Consider the following 20,475-nt stretch of genomic DNA (forward strand, 5'->3'; position numbering starts at 1 on the left):
TGGAAAAAGGCTGCAATGAAACAAAGAGTGAAAAATTTAAAGGGGTCTGAATACTTTCCGTACCCACTGTATATAAATTGATTCTTAAAAGACACAACAGCATTAGAGTCATTCAATCTTAAAAAAAGTTACAATTACAAAACTGTCAATGAGATTGTGCTAACATTTAACTTATCATGGTTTAGTCAGCTGCACTGCAAGCTTAGAGGTAAACTTGTTGGAATGGGCTGCAAAATAAACAGGGTAACTGGAGACAAAGCTGAGTGCTTTGTACACTGCCAGGACAAAAAGCCTCGTTGACTGAGACAAACAGGTGCAAACCATACTACACAATATTGTATGTGTTCAAGATTTTTTGAAGTTGGGTTGTATGAGGTACTTCTGCATAGTCAGTGTATAACCTAATTTGGTTGGCATAAATTCCCTTAACTGTTCACTCTACCACACATCTGAAAATCATTGTAGTATCCTAAGATACAGAATACTTACTTTTGATTGTAGGTAAAATGAACCGCCAACTGTCTTGTCGTTGACTTTAAAAAGGTGCTCGTAGTTCTGGAAGAGATTCAGACCAACAGCTAGGACACTCATTGACACATTTTTTGATCATTGTTTCAGCAGGGTGTAAAGATGTTGATGGCCAATAAAAACCGTGTTCCTGACAGACCTGTACATTATTAGGTATTTTTCAGCTCTGTTACACATAATCTGTGATAGCCATCATTTTGTAGAGATATGGTTAACTGTAACAGTATTTCACCATCACTCCACCTTTTAAGGCCGGAGGAAGTGAGTGTTTAATTTCAAAAAGGTAAACTTTGAAGTGGGAGAGTTATTTTAAAGCAATCATCAAGAGGCTGGGTATCCTTGTATCCTAATTGGTTTCCCCCTACAGTAATGAGTTTAGGTAATAATTAAAACCAATGTCTCCACTCGTGCAGACAGGTCACATGCTCACTGCAGTGAAACAGATTTTGACAGGACGAGAAGATATTTGTAATGACCTGGCAAACACTACATTATAAAAATGGCTCTGCAGCTCAGTACCAACACGTTGTCTTTTAAAAACCTCTAAAGAGACAAGAAGTGTGTTTGTACCTTCTGAATCTCCTCAGGGCTGAGTGTGGAGACATTGAGGATTTGCTGAGCCTCTTGCAGGCTCATCCCTGTAATGCTAGAGGCTGCAGCAGAGTGCTGACCTGCACTGCTCCGGGCCTTCGCTGCTGCTTGACTGGCTGTGAGAGAAAAAAAAAAAACACAGCTACTAACAACTTCATTTTCTTAGACAACCTAAATGAATGGCAAAACAAAATTTACATAAAAAAGGTCACATATGCTCATTTTTAAGTTCATACTTGCTCTAGAAAACGTTTACATACTTGATGTTCAAAAACACATCTTTCTCATACTGTCATATCTATCTATGTTTACCCTCTGTCTGAAATGTTTTAGTGGCTCTTGCTTTAAGCCCCCATCCCCCCCAAAAAATCCAGGCTTCTCTGATCGGAGCGTTTCCAGGTCTTCCCAATCTGCGCTACTGGTGTCTCTGCAGCATCATTGCAGCCGAGTAATGACTCACTGTAGGGGCACTTTGTACTTTTATATATATATATATATATATATATATATATATATATATATATATATATATATATATATAGCTGTGACATCACAACCATAGGTAAGTCCTTACTAAGTTTCTGAATACAGGCTGTGTGCATTTCTCTGTGGATTGAGCATTTGATACTTTTACAGTATTTATATAGCACCTGAACCTACTTTAGAATAGAATAAAAAAAAAAATGGTAATCTTACTGTTTAATATATGGGACCTATCAAGCATCAACTAGGGCTAATTTATCAAATGTCATATTGAGAGTTTGGTCGGAAGTAACACATTATGCTGGAACACAGTTCATGACTTTAAACATCAGTTTGATTATGCAACATGTGTTTTAGCAAACATTAAATTACCATACCATGATGAGCATTAATATGGGACAGCATATAAGATGTCAGAAATAACCACGAGTTTTCGTGAATCGGGATTTTTTAATTCTTCTAATTACTCGTCATCTCCACACAAGACTCAAAACGTCATGTGCACATTTTTGGCATTGATACCCAGTTAACAAAAACACTGTCATTTGGCTGACTGATGAATCATCAATATGTGTCAGCAATCATTGTTCATTCCTCGTTTAAAATGAATAATTATAAGAGCATTAAATTAGATCATACCTGCAAATTCTTGCTGTAAAGCACGAGCAAATGCACGCCCCACCACCTGTGCTCCCATCACAATGATCTGAGCGAGGTATCTAGCCTGCAGAGGAAATGAAACGTAACTTCATGTATGCAAAGATTAATCACAAAAAAACAACTAGCAAACGTGTAATATCACATTGACAATTGTGGGAACCAACAGAGAGAATGCAAGTCAGTCAGTAGGCCTTTTTTCATTTTGACAAGTGACTTTACACAGTCCGACATCAGACCAAAGACAATTAAGCTGATGTCATGTTGAGGCGAGAAGTGTCTGCAGTTGCTGATGTAATTAAGCACCTTCATTACACCTGGGAACACTGTGACAGCGCCCCTGTCCTGCTTAGACATGCACAAACTTACATTTTGGTACTTTAGTTTCTGCCTAAATCAAATTAACAGTGTTCAAGTGACGATGAGGCAGCTAGCTTATGTAACGTTAACTCTAACTGTGTTGGAGAAGAAAACTGCGCCAAAGACACAGCTGCTACACAACGTCTCATGGTCGTGCTAATGCTACGTAGCATCAGTTGACTTACTAATGTCCAATACAATTTGAAAGTCCTACCATTTTTATATTGTACAGGTCTCTCTCGGACAGTGTGCGGCTTCTATTTTCACACATGTACCCCAACGAAGGTTAGATAAGGGTCAAAGTTCAAGGAAGCATCGTCATTACAGGATTCAAGACAAACCAGGTAAACAGCGACATTACTAATACTGACATCTTGTGGCAGGGAGGTCAAACTGCAGCTTTTTTCCACACTGCAGAAAAAAAATATATAAGAGAAACTATTCAGTAATAAATTGGGTGCTGGAATAGGAACCATAAATATCTGTATTTTCCCAAATGAAGACTGTGAGGTGCAGCTTCTATTCTGACTCTTAGTGTACATGTGTGTTAATCTAATAGCTTAACTTTATTTTGAAAATATCACCAAAAGTCATGTCCTTTTCAAAAATGTATGTCTTATTTTTAACTGTTTCTTATATTTTATTACATTTTATGTTAATATACAAAAATAAATGTATTTATCACTTAACGTTTTTCTTTAGTGGCTGTTTTAATGAGCCTATATTTATAAACATATTTAATTTTATTGTATTTTGTATTTACTATAAAGATTTAAATTAGATTAATTTAGGCCAAATATAAATGTGTCCCTTTTGTATTTATTGTATGCACTTATTAATTGTTATTTATTGTGCCCACACAGTCTACACGAAAGAGCTCAGAAATCCCTTCAGCCATTCCCACGTATCTATTCCTTTATACAGTCTGATTTGTTCATTATGATTGCCATGCCAACTTAATCACAAAAGGACAAGGAGTAATGGGTTCAAAAAGGTTTATTGCAAGACAATATTGAAAAAGAAGTAAACTATTCCTCAAGTACGACATACGAAAGACAACAATGCTTTACTCACTGTGAAGAAGGCAACTTAATCCAGTACAACTATTACTAGATATGGCATTTGAGAATCACAAACATATACAGTGTACATCACACCAACACCAATGACACCTGCAGTAAACCTGTACAACATGACGTGCACAACCATGCACAGCTAAATAACTGGTTCCTTTTGGTCCATCAGAGGTTGTTAACAAATGGTGGGTTCAAGCCTGGATTATTGACAATATTGCTGTAGCCCTGCTTGTAAATTACATAAAACATGTTTTGGTTTCAGTGTAAGATATTAATACTGTACTGTTATTGTCTTATTAACACCTTGACTACTTACTACTAATAGACATTAGATAAGAAAATTATCTGAGGAACATCTCCAAACAGTCTGAAAACCTACAAAGATCACGATTAAAAATTGCCCAGCAAAACAGAAAAGGAAGAAAAGAAAAGAGTACACAAAGACCCCCCCTAAAAACTCCAAATGGGAGGTTGTATGGCTTTACATGCACAACATCCCAATTTAATTGAGCTTCAACCCCTACTTATAAGACTATCAGATAGCAAAACATTTAATCAAATGTAACTTGTACAAATACAGTAACGCAATATTGTTAAAATGGCATTTTATTCTATCATTGGCTAACAAAGACAAAGTGAATTTAAAGCGCCCATATTGTGCTAATTTTCGGGTTCATAATTGTATTTTGCAGTTGTACCAGAATGGGTTTACATGGTTTCATATTCAAAAAACATTTTTTTTTTTGCACTGCAGATTGCTGCAGATCCCCTTTTCACCCTGTGTGTTTAGGTCTCTGTTTTAGCTACAGAGTGAGACATCTCAATTCTTTACTATGTTTGTTGGGAGTCACAAATGCGCAGTAGCTAGGTAATGTTCACATCAGCTAGATAATGGTTTCTCCAACTCTGGTCAGTACAAGGCAGTAATAGCTGGGAGACTTCTTCTAAACGAGGGCGCACTTGTGGAACACCAGCAGAACAGGGACATGGAAGTAGTTCTTTTGTAGATAATGGTGAACTAGTGTGTGTTGGAGCAGTGTTTTGCCATTGAGACATTGAGATGTTCCCCCCCCCCCCCCCCCCCAAAAAGTGTGTATGCATGTGGAAGCACCAGAGACACAAAATAATACCCCAAATCCCAGAAAAAGTAATTTTTTCATAATATGGGCACTTTAATGTTGTTATCATAAGAAATTCCAGTTCATGGTTAAACATGAACACTGGTAACCCTGTTGTATCCTCAGTGTGGTTTTTGCTGCTGAAGGCTTGAACATGTTACAGTGATCATGTGCGTGTGTTTTACCTGATCAAACGGGAAGACAAGGTTTTTTTTTTCAGATTGCCAGTGTTCACTTTTTCAATGATATAATGAACAACATTACATCTATCAAATACATATTGTGGCTGAGCGTGATCATATGACTGGCCAGTAGAAAAAGCAAGCAGTGGTCCACAGCTGAGGTAAAAGTGCACACACAGAAAAAAAATGTTGTACGCAATGGTACACACCCTGGCATCTTGAGATCAGAAAATAACAGACAGGGCATAAGAGGAGGCCATTATTATTATAATATATATATTTTAAAGGACACCTGAACAGGACACCTCAGAGCGTTTTATTATGCGTAAACCATGGTCAAATACCAAAGACAAAATCAAAGCTGTGCTAAAATACCCATCCATTAAAACTGTTGTGTTAGATCTGTTATAACTGATACTGTAAACATAAAGCAGAAGTATTATTGCTATGATTACCTGCTGTTTAATTAACCTTGCACTGATTTAGAATGGTGATGTCCCAGAAATGTTTGAGGTATCCTGATGTATGATTTAAATGGACTTTTTTTTCTGAAATTTACTGATATGTATCAAGAATAGTATGACATAATTTTGTTATGACTTTGACCTAACAAAGAAATTACTATGTCAGATTTATCCCAGAAGGATTTCTGAAATGTTTAAGAATTGCTGCTGAAAATGACTTTCAAATCAAATTTCATGCAGTTGGATTAGGATAATCCCCCCCCCCCCCCCATATTGTTTATATTTTCACATTGTACAATACTCTAAGATGTGAGCTGATTAAGCTAAGAGGACATGTGGGTGGCACCATCACATACACAAATGGCAACGTAACTTGACAGTAGATCTGTTCTCTCCTCTTTGCTGTTGGCACCATGATTGAACCAAAGGCAAGCTGGCGTCCCCTTTAGTCATCCTGGATGACACAAAAGACTTAGTTAGCAAAAATGGATTTGAGACTTGTAATAAATTAGCTTTCCTTTAATAACTCATCCGTCTCTGTATTTGATGTAAAGCTATCGGCGTTCAAATGAACCCTATTGTGATGACATGAGGATATTGTGTTATATTTTACAAAACTGTGTTGTTGAAGCTAATGATTAAAATAAAATTAGAAAAAGAGGTGTGCAAGTAATGATGTAATGCATAACACTGAAATACCTTTTCCACTTAACATATGCAAATTATTTAAAGTACTCATTATGCTCATTTTCAGGTTCAGAATTGTATTTAGAGGTTATATCAGAATGGGTTTACATGGTTTCATTTATAAAAAAAAAAAACTTTTTGTTTTACTGCACATTGCTGCAGCTCCTCTATTCACCCAGTGTTGAGCTCTCTGTTTTAGCTAAAGAGGGCTAAAGCAGAGGTAAGGGCTGGAATAAGATTAAGATGTTTTGAGCAGTTTATGAACAGTGTTTTCTGTTGGAGATGCAAAGTCCCTTTGGGGTGGGCTTTTTCACTTTGTAAACCTATTACATGCACAAAAAAATACATATAACACAATAAAGGAAAGGGAAAAGGACAAAAAGCACAATATGAGCACTTTTATTTTTATGTGATTTTGTCATCTACTGATATTACATTATGTGTAATTTCACTTATGTGTAAACATAAAACAACGGACAATGCAAATAAGTCTAAAATCGTTCTATGCCTGACAAAGTCTCATATGTTGTGTTTTTCTTAATATATTATAATGTCAATAAACCCAAACCAGAAGCCAAAGTTTAAAAACATTGGTACTAATTGTGGAATATTCATTTTAGCCACCCAGATATAAATGTCCGTATTTATCAGTTATAAAGGTTTTTAATTTCCTAAAAAACCCCGGGTTCAATTAGTCTATAGACATTTTAAGTCATGACCTGGTGCTAGAAACAAGTTAGACGTGCGATAGATCCCTTGTCAAATAAAAACATAAACATAACCATAAAACACTGCATCCTCAAAGAACACAATCTTGAGAAAAAAAAACATTATGAGAATCACATTAGTAGCTTTTCCTGCAAATTTCCACAGCAGTTCAATATACATTTTTCATAATGTACCCGGTTCTGTTGTGGTTCTGGCAGAGTGTATAGTGCAGCTTAAGTGATGAACACAATTCCTGTCATTAAAATCAAGACTTTAGAGTTGCAAAGCTTTTTGCATCTCATTCACTCACCCACTCATCCTCGTCCACCCCTTCAAAGGACTCTTGTGGTAGCGGGTCGTCCATGTTCCCCAACTTCGCCACCATGGCACTGAGCAGCTGGGCCGCACAAACGCACATTCAGTATTCCCATCAGAAAGCACAGGTACTTTTATTTAGCCACTACTACACATACGTGGAGATTTTGATGTGAAGAATATGCATAATAGGTGACTGACATACTAGATGCTGCTCATCCTCACCTCCTCTTTCTTCTGTTCATCAGTCTTCTCCTCCAGGTAAACAGATGAGGGCAGGTATTTTCTAACTGGAGCCTCTTTAGGAGCCTCACTCACTGAAAAACACACAGCATCAAAATTTAGAAATATACCAGGACATATACAATACTGCAATACTACATGTATAGTAAGCATCATCTTGATAGAGAGCTATGTAAGACCAGTGGTTCTTAACCTTTTCAAGTCGTGACCCCCCAATATAATGAAGTTGGTGTTTGAGACCCCACCCCAATGCGACAATGCGAGAGAGCTGCAAACCAGTGTACACAGCCGTTTCTATGTGCCTTTCCCTGCTGCTTTTGAGTGATGTGTATATATATGTGATTGTGAATGCTCTGATTTAAACATGTAAACAAATAATGCTTTGCTTTAAAGACAGTTTAGTTTTAGCAGCTAGCACTTAGCCTTGTCCAATAAGCTCCAGGCTCTGTGGATGTTTGATATGTTTGTGATTTGTTTTCTCCCCCGACCCACCTTTTGACCCTTTTCTGTGTTCTAGGTACTAAACTCACACAGTAATTTTAAAACCATTACCCAGTCTAGAATATGTTATTTCATTTTTTTTCTCACCAACTATTTGGCGACCCACAGAACATTTCTTGCAACCCCCTTGGGGTCCTGACCCCCATTTTCAAAACCACCGTGTTAGACAACATCCCATGCGTATACATATGGTTTGTGTCAGCACCTGGTATCATGTCTTTAGGCTTTAGGCTGATCTTTTTGTGTTGGCCGTTGGAGCCTGACAGCCAGGCAGAGGCAGTCAGTGCCGGTTCCCAACAGACGGCGGTGTCTGTGTACACATCGTCCTGGAAAAACTCTTTCTGGAGACACAGAGCCACAAGCATAGAGTAACATATAATTTATACAGCTAAAGCAATAGCCATTTATTATAAATAACCACCAGTCCATAAGGTTTGCAGTACTAAGTCCACTAGGTGGTGGTGTTGGCACACCTTGACTCTTGGCACTCTGAAGGCCACTGGCTCAATGGTTGTCTTGGTGAGCAATAGTCCGACAGCTATCTCCACATCACGCACATTGCACTCGTTCTTGGGCAGAAAGGCCAAGCCCTGCAAACAGGACACAATTAGTAAGAGGCAAAAAACAACACATACAGCGTTACGAACATGGTTCTGCTTTAAGAATGTTATTGTAACCACTCTGGTTGTCCATGTCCAGTATGCAGGTGCATGGTGACTAGCAGATCAACTGTAATGTGAAAAATATAAATTAACATAAGAGGGAGTTCAGCTCACTACCTTGTGTGGCTCAGGAGAGTTAAAACTGCTGCACTCAATAAAGTATGGCTCTTCAGGAAACATCTCATAAATGTGCACTCTGGTATCACCCTGGAAAACAAATTAAGCAGACAGGTTACATCTAAATGTTGTTCTCAGTTTTGAATTTCAAACATACCTTCTACTGTATGCAACTATACTTTGTTATCTGCTTACTTTTGCAGTGAGGATGACCACACTGGTGTCGGGGTCGTAGAAAGGGATGAGTGTAGAGGGGGAGATGTCTATAGAGGTGCTGGCTACGGCTCCAGAGGACAGGGAGTCAGCAGAGTACAGGTAGAGTACTCTCTCACTGCGACTGCACGCGGACAACAAGAAAGAGTCAGTGGTGAACTTTTTTTGACTGACCCACTGTTGCTCTAAAAACACGGAATTATGATGCCTTTACACACAAGATTTAACTCTTATCTGAACTGTTTCAGTAGAAATAAAATAATGGTTTGCCCATAGTGCCTGAGCCTCACATTATAAGTCTGTATTTTTTGCCCACTTTATTATGCTTTAACAAAAAAGGCATTTGCCATGTTCAATACCTGTCAAATCCTGACACCAACAGGCACTTGCCCTCACACACCCACACCACACGAGCTCCCCTCTGGCCCTCAGGACCTGGGCCCTCCTGAAAAAGAAATGTAAGAATGACAATGCATTGAATATATGCTAACTATCTGTAGATTATCACATATACAGCTCATTGTTTACTCAGGAAGGGAAGTATGCAGTATTAATTACAAAAAAATAATGCCATAAAAATATTTTTAATTAGCAAGTATGAATATTAGAAATGATTGAGCTGTTACTTAAGTTATGTACATTTCACTATTTTCAGGCTATTCACAGGTAGCACCTAAAGACAAATCTCTTTTTTCCTTCTTTTTCTTTATTGCATCCTCCCATATTCTCCAATGTTCTGTACATACCTGCACTGGTGCAGTGGACTTGCGGGGGTCATAGATACGAACTTTCCCATCTTTACACACTGTGGCCAAGAGCTCGCCATCTGGGCTCCATGCCATGCCAAAGACCTGAATGCAACCCACGAGAGGAAACAAGAGAGAAAGAAGAAGAAAGCTCAGAGACTAAAATGGACAGCTGGTGTACTTACAGTATTTACAGTACATTTACAGATCAGGATGTATTTACTTCAGCATGTGTAATTGAACGTACCATCCTCAAAAATATTCAAACTGTTGTGCAAACAGTCTATAGCTATGATATTTGGCTTATATAGTGTCTTAGTCACCCACCTGGTCCTGGTGTCCACTGAGAAGTTTGACCTGTTCTCCGCTCTCCAGGTTCCACAGTCTGACTGAGAGATCGTAGGATGAAGACACCATGAGTCCGCTGGCCAGAGGGTGGAACTTTATGGAGTAAATCTTCTCTGTATGGCCTAAGAGGGGGTCACAACAGCTGTCAATCAATTTCACTTTTACTGTTGTACGTCAGGCTTGTCAATCAACAATCTTTTATAGAGAAAACTAAATTGAGGTAATTTAAGTAAGTATGGCTGGTCCTACCTTGCAAGATGACCTCAGGCTCAGTCAGTGTCTCTTTCAGCCCCCCCTCTGGTACCTGCCACACCCGGATCTTTGCATCATCACCAGCTAGCACGGAGAGAGAGACAAATGTCAAATTAAACTTACACACTTTTCAGGACAGACGGTCAATTTAAGGCGAGTTATGTTGTTGGTGTGGAGCTGGATTCCTTAAAGAACGTGTCAGAGTGGAGGATGCTGCTCAAAATACACTCCGTCCTGGACAACTCCTTCCACCCACTCCACAACACACTGGTCAGTCTGAGGAGCACCTTCAGTGACAGACTCAGACACCCATGATGTACCAGAGAGCACCATAGGAGGTTGTTCTTGGCTGTGGCCATCAAACTATACAACTCTTCCCTCTGAGTGTTACACACAGTGTCAGAACTGGTATTACATATCTCCACACATCTCAATGTTCTTGGACAATTAAGTACAATAATTACTTGGTGCAATAATGTATCACTTACATGCGCAAGGTGTTATTTATTCACTGCTGCTATTTATATCCACACTGTACTTCTTTATGTTAGATTAGATACTACTTTATTCATCCTACAATGGGGAAATTCCCATGTTACAGCAGCAGTTTTCTACAGTACCCCCTCCCCCCCATAAAAAGACAACAATAAACCAACAAACAAGCAAACAAACAAAAAACAACAGGCAAACAAAAGACAATGTTAAAAAAGTACTGAATGAATGTAAAGTGGCATTATATAAAAGAGTGATGTTAAGTAAAGTTAGGTGGCCATAGTATAACAAATATTGCAATGTAAGTTAATAAGTGACATGAAATTAAATAGAATAATATGTAATTAAATAAAAGAGCAAAAGTAAGTAACCATAGTACAGATGATATTCAGTCTAACCATAGTATAAATAATATTGAAAAAGTAAGTACTTGGAATTGAAAAATATAAATACAGATAATAAAAATATACTTAGAGCCATGTTGAGAAGTGAGTAATTGAAAAATGCACCGTACTGTATTTATGTTGACACTGCACTACAATAGAATCCATTTGAAACAATCTTTTTAATCCAATCTTACTTTTAACCTAATCTCACTTACTTCTACTTCACGGTTTTATGCATTTCATACTGTAGGTATGTTACTTTATACACTTAGTGACTCTTTACTTGCTCTTGTTCCACCTTGAATTTGACTGTGAGCAACTGCAACTAAATAATTTCCCTGAGAGGATTATTACAGAATTCTGATTCAACATACAGCTTTGAAAGCTCATACCTACACAGTACATGTATTCACTTACCAACGGCAAGCCGGTGTGTGTCAAAGGGGTCCCAAGATAAGTCAACCACATTGACAGAGTTTTGGATGGTGGACAGGGCTGTTTCAGGTAGCCTGCCAGGCTGGGAACGCTGAGGAGGAAAATAAAAACCGTCACTGAAACACCTACAGTAGTCTCAGTTTTTAAATTTAATCTCTAGGTACTGCGGTACCTCAAAGATGCCAATCTGACCCCCGGATATGGCGAGGGGCACTGCCACGCGTTGGCGGTTGACACAGAAGCCGTCACATTCCCCTGGTGTGGTCAGGTTGAGGCCACGCAGGTTGGTGATGTGTGTGTCCCGGTGCATTACTGCACCCTGGATGTGACGGAACTTGGAGGTCGGCCCTGGATCAAAGGTGGACGGGAATTTTAGATTGACCAGAAAGACCAAGTATGGACACACAGTCACAGCCGACAAGGTGCGTGTGTGTGTGTTTGTGTGTGTGTGTATTTTTATACCCATCATGCTCTGGATGGCCTTGGCGCTCTGGCTGGGACTGGGGCTGTGGAGGAAGCCTGAGGAGAGACCAGAGGTGGAGGAGGGAGAGCGGGACGGGACAGCGCTGCTGCTGGGAGTGCTCAGTGGACTACTGGAAGTGGAGCAGGCACGTGTCGGGTCCTGTTGAACAGTTGGGGGCTGTTAACTTGTAACAATAAAAAAATGAGTAGTTGTTTTTACTACCCCCAATTTTGGAGAATAGGAAACCACTCACACCAATATTTTTGGATGGATGGTCAGTGTAACCTTATTGGTATGATGCAAGACCATACAATACTAAAACATTTCTACCTCCTTGCTCCGCCCACTGGCCAGCTCCTTCTTTGCAGGCATCTGTTTTGCTGGTGGAGCCTTTTGTTTGGGCTGTTTGTCTGGGTGGAGGCTGACTTTCTCCACCTGAGGACAAACAAAGCTAACTGTTTGAGGGGTCCCTGCAGACAGTGTAAACACTGGATTAACTTGTTGAGAGCCTTTACCTGCTTGTTCCCTCCCTTCCACCACTCCTCAGCAGACATGGCTGGAGTTGTGCCCACTGTGTTTGGGTAAATATCATCATGAAACTCCTGGCCTGAATGCTGAAAAACAACGCAGCACCAATGCAAAGATGTACATTACTTGCATATGTTTCAAATCTACTAAACGTATTTGCATGTCAGTAATTTCTGTTCATATGCACACCTTGCGAGGGACTTGATAGCTGATTGGCACAATGCAGCTGTCCGTCAGCTGAAGCACACGCATCACTTCGCAGGACATAACATCCAACGCCACCTTCGGTACCATGGCAACTCCTCGTGTTGAGGTGTCGGTCAGACAGTGGCTTACTAAAGAAATAAAAATTAAAGAAAAAACACACAAATAGAGGGATCAGAAACCAGAAGGTTGAACTGTAATAATCGGACCAGGCAGATCACCAATAACCTAGCTTTACCTTGTGAGAAGAAAGGCTCCGAGGCAGACACTTCAAAACAATCTACCACAGTGTCGCCCTGTGGGAGAGAGAACATGATTGGATCATACACTATACCGTAAAGCATGGGTTAGTAGTAAATCAGAAAAACAAATGTGTCTACACCGGCCCCCCCCAAGATTATCATCTGCACATAGGTAAAATATGTATTGCAGCAAAGTACACAGGCTGCTGAATTCCTTATTTTTGATACTACACAGAACTTTACAAGCACACATATTTTATATCTAACCCATTCGTTAAAGTTTTTACCTGACAAAACATATCATAGAGGGGCATTAATCTGTATCTCACCATGCCAGCCAGTATGAGCAGACCAGTGTCATCGTCAAACAGAGGGATCACCATTCTAAAAGCAAAGAGACCAGAGAGGAAAAGAGACATGAAATTATGCTCAGAAACGGCACACTGTTACATTTCAATGTCAAAGGTTCTGTAGGGTGAAAGTTTACAAAAGTGCCACTAGATGGAGCAGTATGCTCAATTTTAGGGGAAAAGTGCTAAAACTTCAGAACATACAAGCTGTTTCACTGATCTTTATCTGCAGTTAGTTAAACAAATGCACAGTCTTAAGGCAACCTAGGATAATATCTGAAACTATTCATTATTTTCATTATTTCTTAATATGCCAAGGATCTTCTCAATTCATTGATGCATTTTTGTCAACTAAAGGACAGAAAATTGTAGGAAAAAAAACAGTTTCCTAAAGCCAAAGGAGACGTTTTCTCGTTATTTTGTCTGACAAAGTGTCCAAAACCCAAATACATTCAGATTACTATCGCACTGACAAAGAAAAAAGGCAAATGCTAACATTTGCCGTCAATTAATCAGCAAAAATAGTTACTGATTAATTTGATATTGATCCTTCTCTACCTCGAACCTCCTCCCACGCTAAACAAGGCCACAGTCACCTGCCTCCGCTCATGATTTGAGGTAAGAAGATTGAGGGATGAGGAAACTGAATAAGCTTTAAACTCAATGCGGAAAGTAGTAAATACAGGAGGTAATGACTTAGACGTTGGCATACTTGCACAAACACAGCCAAAGCTTGCAAATCTCCTTCATTCTCTACCTCTTACTTTCCTTCATCCTGTAAGACTCTCACTTTATCAATGAGAGCAACAGTCAGCGCGCTGTGTTGTTTCCCAGACAGGAAAAGGAGCCAGAGAGTGGTGGCTGATCTAAGCACTTCACATCACAGACCACAGATAGGCTCGTTGAAGTGGAGAGGCAATTCCAGGGATTGGCTTATGATGATGACCTTGTGTAATGGTGCTATGTATTCTAGAGGAAACGCCACTCGGCTGCCTCCACATTGACTGTGACGGACTGGTGATGTAATGCTCCAAGTATGACAATATAATGACAGACTTAGTTTGGGTATCTTAAGCAACTGCACATGGTGACACGCAAGGGTTTGTACTGTGTGCAAGAGTGACAGAGAGAAAGACTATGTCAGTTGTGTAGTGTAACAATCAAAATATTCAACAAACATACACTAGTTCAGGATCAGTCAGTCACTACAAACTGACTGCAATGAGTCTGTGGTCTTAGTAGCTCACATCCTTTTGTTGCATTCACAAATGTTCTCCAAACTACAATGACAAGAATCTTGGTGTCATTTTAATTTGAGTCCTATGTAAACAGTTTTTATTAATTATGTAATTATAGTAATTTTTGCAGTAATATGTAGTTTTCCGCCTTTCCTTTGTCTTTCCCCCTGTCTTTTTTAATTGTTAGTGTCCCCCTCCCCTACACACAATACGGACGTAACAGAGAGAACCAACTGAATTCCAGTTATGACTGGATAAGCTTTAAGGTTTCTGGTCAACTAGCCTGCCAAGCGGAACAAAATTAAATATTACTTTGTGTACTGTATGTTCGTAAAGTCTCTTAATATACACTTTATTGGCCCCACAAAGGGAAATTGAAGTACACAAATAATGTATAGTATAAATGGGTACCTAATACATCAACATAAATATTTATATATACAGACAAATTATATTGAGACAGAAAAACAGCAGTCAAAAACCAGTAAGGAGTAGGGAATTAATCATTGCATCGCGATGCGGATATGGATGATTCTGCATCAATGCAGGGACAGACCATAATCGATTATTGCCTACAGATGTAACTTGTTGATTTTCTGCTGCTTTTTATGATTTTGTCTGCTCTTTTCTGTGTTCAGACTCCTCTACAATCTTGTGAAGAATCACATCCCTAATATGGAGATTTTTTTAAGGAGCAATTTGTCATACAAATTTAAATACAAAGAGTGTGAAGTGTGTTTTCCTCCAACCAAGGTATTGCCTGTCATAGTTATTGCTTTTTTATTCCAGCCTTATAATCGGTCTTTGATGTATCAATAAAATGGACCAGTCCCAGACCTGTGCCTCCTCTTCTCTCCACTATCCCTCCCTCTATCCCAAGCCTATGAAGTCAGCAAAGGGTGGCCACGCTTCATTAGCGATTGTATGTTCCCATGTTGGAGTCGGTCCCCAGGGTGTCCCCTAAACACCTCCATTCCCACACCCTTCTCCACTGCCTGTCTTCCTCTCCCTCCCTCACTCTTTCCTTTCTTATTGAACAACACTACCACCTTGCACCCTGCAGTCTCTTTGTGCCTACAATTCCAAATTGGTGCCTCCAAATTGCCTTCACTTTCTCTGTGGCCTTATCTCTGGTTTTCTCACAGTAAACGTACAACAAGTCAAACAGCCACATAATAGGAGTGGAGCTTTATCACTGATAATGGCCTCTGTTTACTGTTGCTTTCATGCTCTACCTCACCACTAGACCATTTTCCCACAGAGGAAAACACATAAAATGCATGCATGCACAATTGTACGCACACAAGCACACAAATGTACAAGCACACAATCATACATCTGCTTAGAATACAGACTAATGATGTTTGTGCTCGTGCATTAATATGAATGTGCTGTTAGAGTAAGTGTGGAAGCAAGCAGGATTGTTGTGCAGATCTCAATCACATGGGAATAAAAAGAAAAGCAATTAAAGGCTTCATTCAAACTCTTAGAGGAGAGGCTGTAAACAGAAGTGTGTGTATAGTACCAAATCCAGATTGACACTCATTCAGACGTAAGCCCTCTTCCATGTTAGCTGTGTGCCCGGGACAGGTTTAACCACAAACATGATAATTAGTCATCAAATCAGATAGTACAATATAATGTTGAGTAAAAAGCCATCTGCAATATCAGCTGTAAAACACAAACGACAGCTGAAAGATTTTACTTCACAAAATGACAAACTAGCGTAGCAAGTCTCACACTCAGGGCTATCTGCACCCACTAAAACACCTTTTCCAGCTCTTCCAACACTCCACAATGAGCTGCCTGATGCTCCAAAAATCCCCCTGGCTTTACTCTGTCACTGGCACTCTGCTCCTATCAGAGTTTACACAAAACAGAGAGCAGAGAGAACCCGCCTACCGCCTCGTCTGCCATCACCTCACACCGCTCTCTCACACAGACCCAATAAAATGACCTTCTGCCCATGACGGCAGCCTTCAGCACCAGCAGATATGATGGGTATATTACTCTACTCTAATGTGCATCTGTGTGTGTGTGAATAAAAGGGCCTGAGTCACCCCATGTATATTATGATTATGAGAACTTGCTGTTGTTTGATAATATAAGAGATAGTGTAAATCAGTGGAATAACTGACTAATGTAGGGCCAGACGAATGGATATGTGGATGACAGACAAATGCATAAGTGGTGCATCTGTCGATGTGTGTTTGAAGTGGGGAAGCGCATATAATTGGGCATATGCAGCTGGGGTTGTTGTGTAGAGATACCCCAGAACTGATAGAGTACACACACACAGACACACACACACACAGACACACACACACACACACACACACACACACACACACACAGTCCTTCCAGAGCACGGTCAGGTGCAGAGATAAATACTGCATTATGAGAAAATGCTGCGCACGTGCATATATGTGCTTACAAGCTTGACAAAATATGTGACAGTATAAAAAAATGCACACACATCAATGCACTCTTGTAAGCCCATATGGACTAGTCCAGACGTGCTGTTAGCATCTGACACACAGTAGTGTATTATATACAGTGTATAGGTGGAGCTAATGAAAGCAGCATGCAGAGGTATAAGGTTATGGGTTGAGCAGCTATGACCAGATCAGTATCAGTCAAAGGGACCTTTCTCTGTCGTATATGATCATGGCCCTTAGCTAGGCCAGTCTTGCTGTTAAAAAAACACATTAGAGAGCACAATAAGCTCCAGTCGACAGGTAGGAGCTTGCCAGAAAGCAGAGAAGAAAAAGAGATGAGGCCTTTGGGGGAATAGGAAACTAAAACAATGCAGCAGGATGTCTACTTTGTCAATTTTAGAGTTTTTTAAAGTTTACACAGGATTACTCTATTGCTTTCAACAAGCTAACAAGCTATAAAAAGATCAACAAAAACAATTTTTTTACTGCAATCATGTCTGTCTGCAATTTACTGCTTCATGCTCATACTTTTTCTCCACATTATAAGTTTAATATAGCTATTTGTATTGGTAACTATTGCGTGTTAGTCTGTCCTGGATGATAGAGCCCTCTTTTTTTTTAGCTGGTTGTGATGTTTTTTTGTTCCCCAAGTACTTTTTCATCTGAATCGAGGGTTTTATTGAAGAGGATGTTGTACTATATATTGTATACAAGAGCTCTCATAACGTTCAGATTTGTCACTTTTAACAGGAAAAAAACTCTAACATTTGTTCAAAACACAATTATTCTGACTCGTCTACATATCAATCTAAAGGTGAAAGATTTAAATAAAAAATAATAATCAAAAAACAGTGGAGACTTGCCACGATATTGGAAACCAGTCTTCATGGTTAAATTGGGGTCATAATGAGACTTTCAAAGGTGTATTGTGACCTCAGCTTTATTTACTGTTCGTTCTATTTTCATTTAATCCTTTTTCTCTCTGTCATCCACTCCTCCCTCCTGCTTCATTGGCCCCCTAGTTATGTCATTCCAGTCAGTGGGAGTGAGTGAGAGGTGATGCACTATCGCTGAGGGTGAAGGGTGTGCTGAACTGTGAACTCGAACAGTCCACTTTATCAGCCCTCTTGCCTCCAAAGAGTGCAGGTCTGCAGCTTGTCTAGCTGTCCCGGCGGGCTTCTGCTGTCCAACTGGCCAGCGATGAGTTAGTGTTTTAGACTGAAATTAGAGCCGTCCTGGCCTAAAATAATGTTTGGATTATTACACAGGGTCACCAGGACACTCAGTGTTGTGACCCACAAGCAGCAAGAACAGTTGACGTGTTGCTGGGAGCCTCAAGTCAATGATTTTAGACTTTAAGGGCCCTATTTTAACGATCTAAGCGCACGGCGTGAAGAGCATGACGCAGGTGCGTTTTTTAGGGCGTGTCTATTTACATTAGACCAGATTTTTATTGGTAAATGGCGCGATAACTTCCCGCTGCCTAAAGAGAGCAATACACAAAGAACTCACCTCCCTGTATGAACAGCACGCCCATGGCTGCGCGGGTGCATTTGCTATTTAAACGACGTGGGCGCTTGATGGGATACTGACAACTGCGTCTGTCTAGCAAAGACGCTTGTGTCAGGCTTTGCGCTGCGCCGGGTACAAGATAAAGCCCTATGTGTGAGAGAGAACATTGGTTACCCCAGGATGAATTCTGACCCGCGGCTCTTTGCTGGATGTTATTCCCCCTCTCTCTCCCCTTTCATGTCTTCTGCTGTCCTATCAAAAGAAAGGCTGAAAAAGCCCCAAAAATAACTTAATAAATAACTAATGTGGCAGATCTGTTGAACTATGAAATTAATCACTACAAATATGCAGTATAATGAACAGTTGGCTGCAACATAACAGCTGTATCTCCCATTTAAAAGTATTACTATAAGCACATGCTTTTTTATTATTGTCATAATCACTATCTGATGATAACAGTTCATATGACCAGTCAGTTATCTATTTAGTCTTATGATAACCCTGCCCTCTTTCTGTCTTTATTGTTTGCTGTGACAGAACACACTCTTTGTGTTATTATTATTGTGAAAGGTAGATAGACACAGCTAATGGTTTTAAGCACACTTACGCTGTAGGCCCATGGGTGTTCACATTACCTGGGCAATGGAAGGACTGGTGCAGAATAATCCACTGGTGATTAAATAAGATTGAAAACGGAACAACACTAGACTTGTTCTACCGTCTCCAGGATGGTAAACACTAGGTTTGTTTCTGGTGTTCTGCAAACATGTCAAAATCAAAAAGAGAAATCTTTTTCATGAGAGACACGAGAGTGAATGATTCTGAAGATTATAGAAAAGATCCTCTAAATGGCAAACAAATGGTTTGGCTTTAGTCCTTACAAACTTTGAAGCATAACAATCCACCAAAAATTACCAAAGTGGGCCAAAATCAAATAAACAATATATCACGGAAGATGAATGTTGTCACCTTTGTAAACTCCCAACATCACAGATCAATCATACCTCTGTATTCTGCTTTCTGAATATCTACAGGTTTCCATTAGCAGCATCACAGCTCCAAAGCCTTCACCACAAAAGCTGAACCACATGGTCACAGTGAAGGCAACTTCAATCTGAGGCATCAACTCACAATGGTTGAATGCTGCAACGCCTTTAATTCAAATGATTTTGACTGCCCTCATTTAACACTGAAGACAATGTTTCCTACTACCTAAACTGGTCCTATGGAAACTGATATGAATATGGTTGTCTCTTGTTTACTTCTGGACATGAGGATGCAAAAAAATGAAATCTCGATTCTTATTAGTCTCAGTTAGAACCTGTCCTGTATTATCGTTATATTTCAGTAATAGAGCTAAGAATCACTAAACAGATTATTGTCTTATGTCTTTTTTTGTGTAAATACATATTAAAATACTTTCTTGTCCCAATGATCTTTGAGGGTCACATTCAAGACGAGTGCTATTAAAAATCTTTCAGAAGAAACTGATCCTTAGTGGTGTGCACTGTGGTTCAAATTAAATCATAAAAGACAAGAAGCACACACTGTCCTATACTGTAGGTTGCCATATGGTCTAAAGACTAAAACACAGCTCTGGTTGGGGTGCTACTGAAAACACCGTCTAAGTCATGATGTGTTCAAGGATCCCCAGCAGGCGTAAAGTCAAGCTGCAAAGTCACCCTGCTGAGCAGTGAAATGTACTTAAGTGCAACATACTTTCTCCACTGTGTTTGTGTCTTTGTGTTTTGTGGCGAGTGTGTGTGTATTTAATAAATGTGCTGGGTTTGCCTGTCTGCCTGCCTAGCTACCTTCAGTAGCCAGTTCATTAGAAGGGAATTAGAGTTGACGAGCTGCGTTCCTGAGAGGGGAAAGAAAAGCCAGGATTGTTGGTGGAGGGCCCAGCTGTGGCCCCTCTGAGCACCAGTGATGAGGC

The 20,475-nt window shown here is 39.8% G+C and overlaps 2 protein-coding genes across 3 annotated transcripts in view; both read right to left on the bottom strand.

The window, feature by feature from the left end:
• Positions 1 to 3,006, bottom strand: part of pam16 (presequence translocase associated motor 16) — a 5,823-nt gene extending 2,817 nt beyond the window's left edge. Inside the window, exons 1-4 of the mRNA XM_034894399.1 lie at positions 2,834 to 3,006; positions 2,242 to 2,326; positions 1,099 to 1,235; positions 490 to 555 (exon numbers count right to left, since the gene is read on the bottom strand). Of these exons, the coding sequence (XP_034750290.1) occupies positions 490 to 555; positions 1,099 to 1,235; positions 2,242 to 2,326; positions 2,834 to 2,890 (345 nt within the window). The 5' untranslated portion in view covers positions 2,891 to 3,006. The remainder of the gene's footprint in view (positions 1 to 489; positions 556 to 1,098; positions 1,236 to 2,241; positions 2,327 to 2,833) is intronic.
• Positions 3,007 to 5,292: 2,286 nt separating this feature from the next.
• The window catches only part of coro7 (coronin 7), a 105,138-nt gene continuing 89,955 nt past the window's right edge, over positions 5,293 to 20,475 (bottom strand). For both annotated transcript variants that reach the window (XM_034894386.1, XM_034894387.1), the window contains 19 exons: positions 13,331 to 13,385; positions 12,998 to 13,055; positions 12,745 to 12,890; positions 12,543 to 12,641; positions 12,358 to 12,462; positions 12,027 to 12,186; positions 11,737 to 11,912; positions 11,547 to 11,655; positions 10,249 to 10,335; positions 9,979 to 10,121; positions 9,652 to 9,756; positions 9,265 to 9,350; positions 8,888 to 9,029; positions 8,693 to 8,782; positions 8,387 to 8,503; positions 8,119 to 8,254; positions 7,395 to 7,486; positions 7,165 to 7,251; positions 5,293 to 5,913 (listed from right to left, as the gene is read on the bottom strand). In XM_034894386.1, coding sequence (XP_034750277.1) covers positions 5,905 to 5,913; positions 7,165 to 7,251; positions 7,395 to 7,486; positions 8,119 to 8,254; positions 8,387 to 8,503; positions 8,693 to 8,782; positions 8,888 to 9,029; positions 9,265 to 9,350; positions 9,652 to 9,756; positions 9,979 to 10,121; positions 10,249 to 10,335; positions 11,547 to 11,655; positions 11,737 to 11,912; positions 12,027 to 12,186; positions 12,358 to 12,462; positions 12,543 to 12,641; positions 12,745 to 12,890; positions 12,998 to 13,055; positions 13,331 to 13,385 — 2,002 coding nt within the window. In that variant the 3' untranslated portion in view covers positions 5,293 to 5,904. The remainder of the gene's footprint in view (positions 5,914 to 7,164; positions 7,252 to 7,394; positions 7,487 to 8,118; positions 8,255 to 8,386; positions 8,504 to 8,692; positions 8,783 to 8,887; positions 9,030 to 9,264; positions 9,351 to 9,651; positions 9,757 to 9,978; positions 10,122 to 10,248; positions 10,336 to 11,546; positions 11,656 to 11,736; positions 11,913 to 12,026; positions 12,187 to 12,357; positions 12,463 to 12,542; positions 12,642 to 12,744; positions 12,891 to 12,997; positions 13,056 to 13,330; positions 13,386 to 20,475) is intronic.

The sequence above is a fragment of the Etheostoma cragini genome, chromosome 15 (genome assembly GCF_013103735.1).
Source record: "Etheostoma cragini isolate CJK2018 chromosome 15, CSU_Ecrag_1.0, whole genome shotgun sequence".
Classification (NCBI taxonomy): Eukaryota; Metazoa; Chordata; class Actinopteri; order Perciformes; family Percidae; genus Etheostoma; species Etheostoma cragini.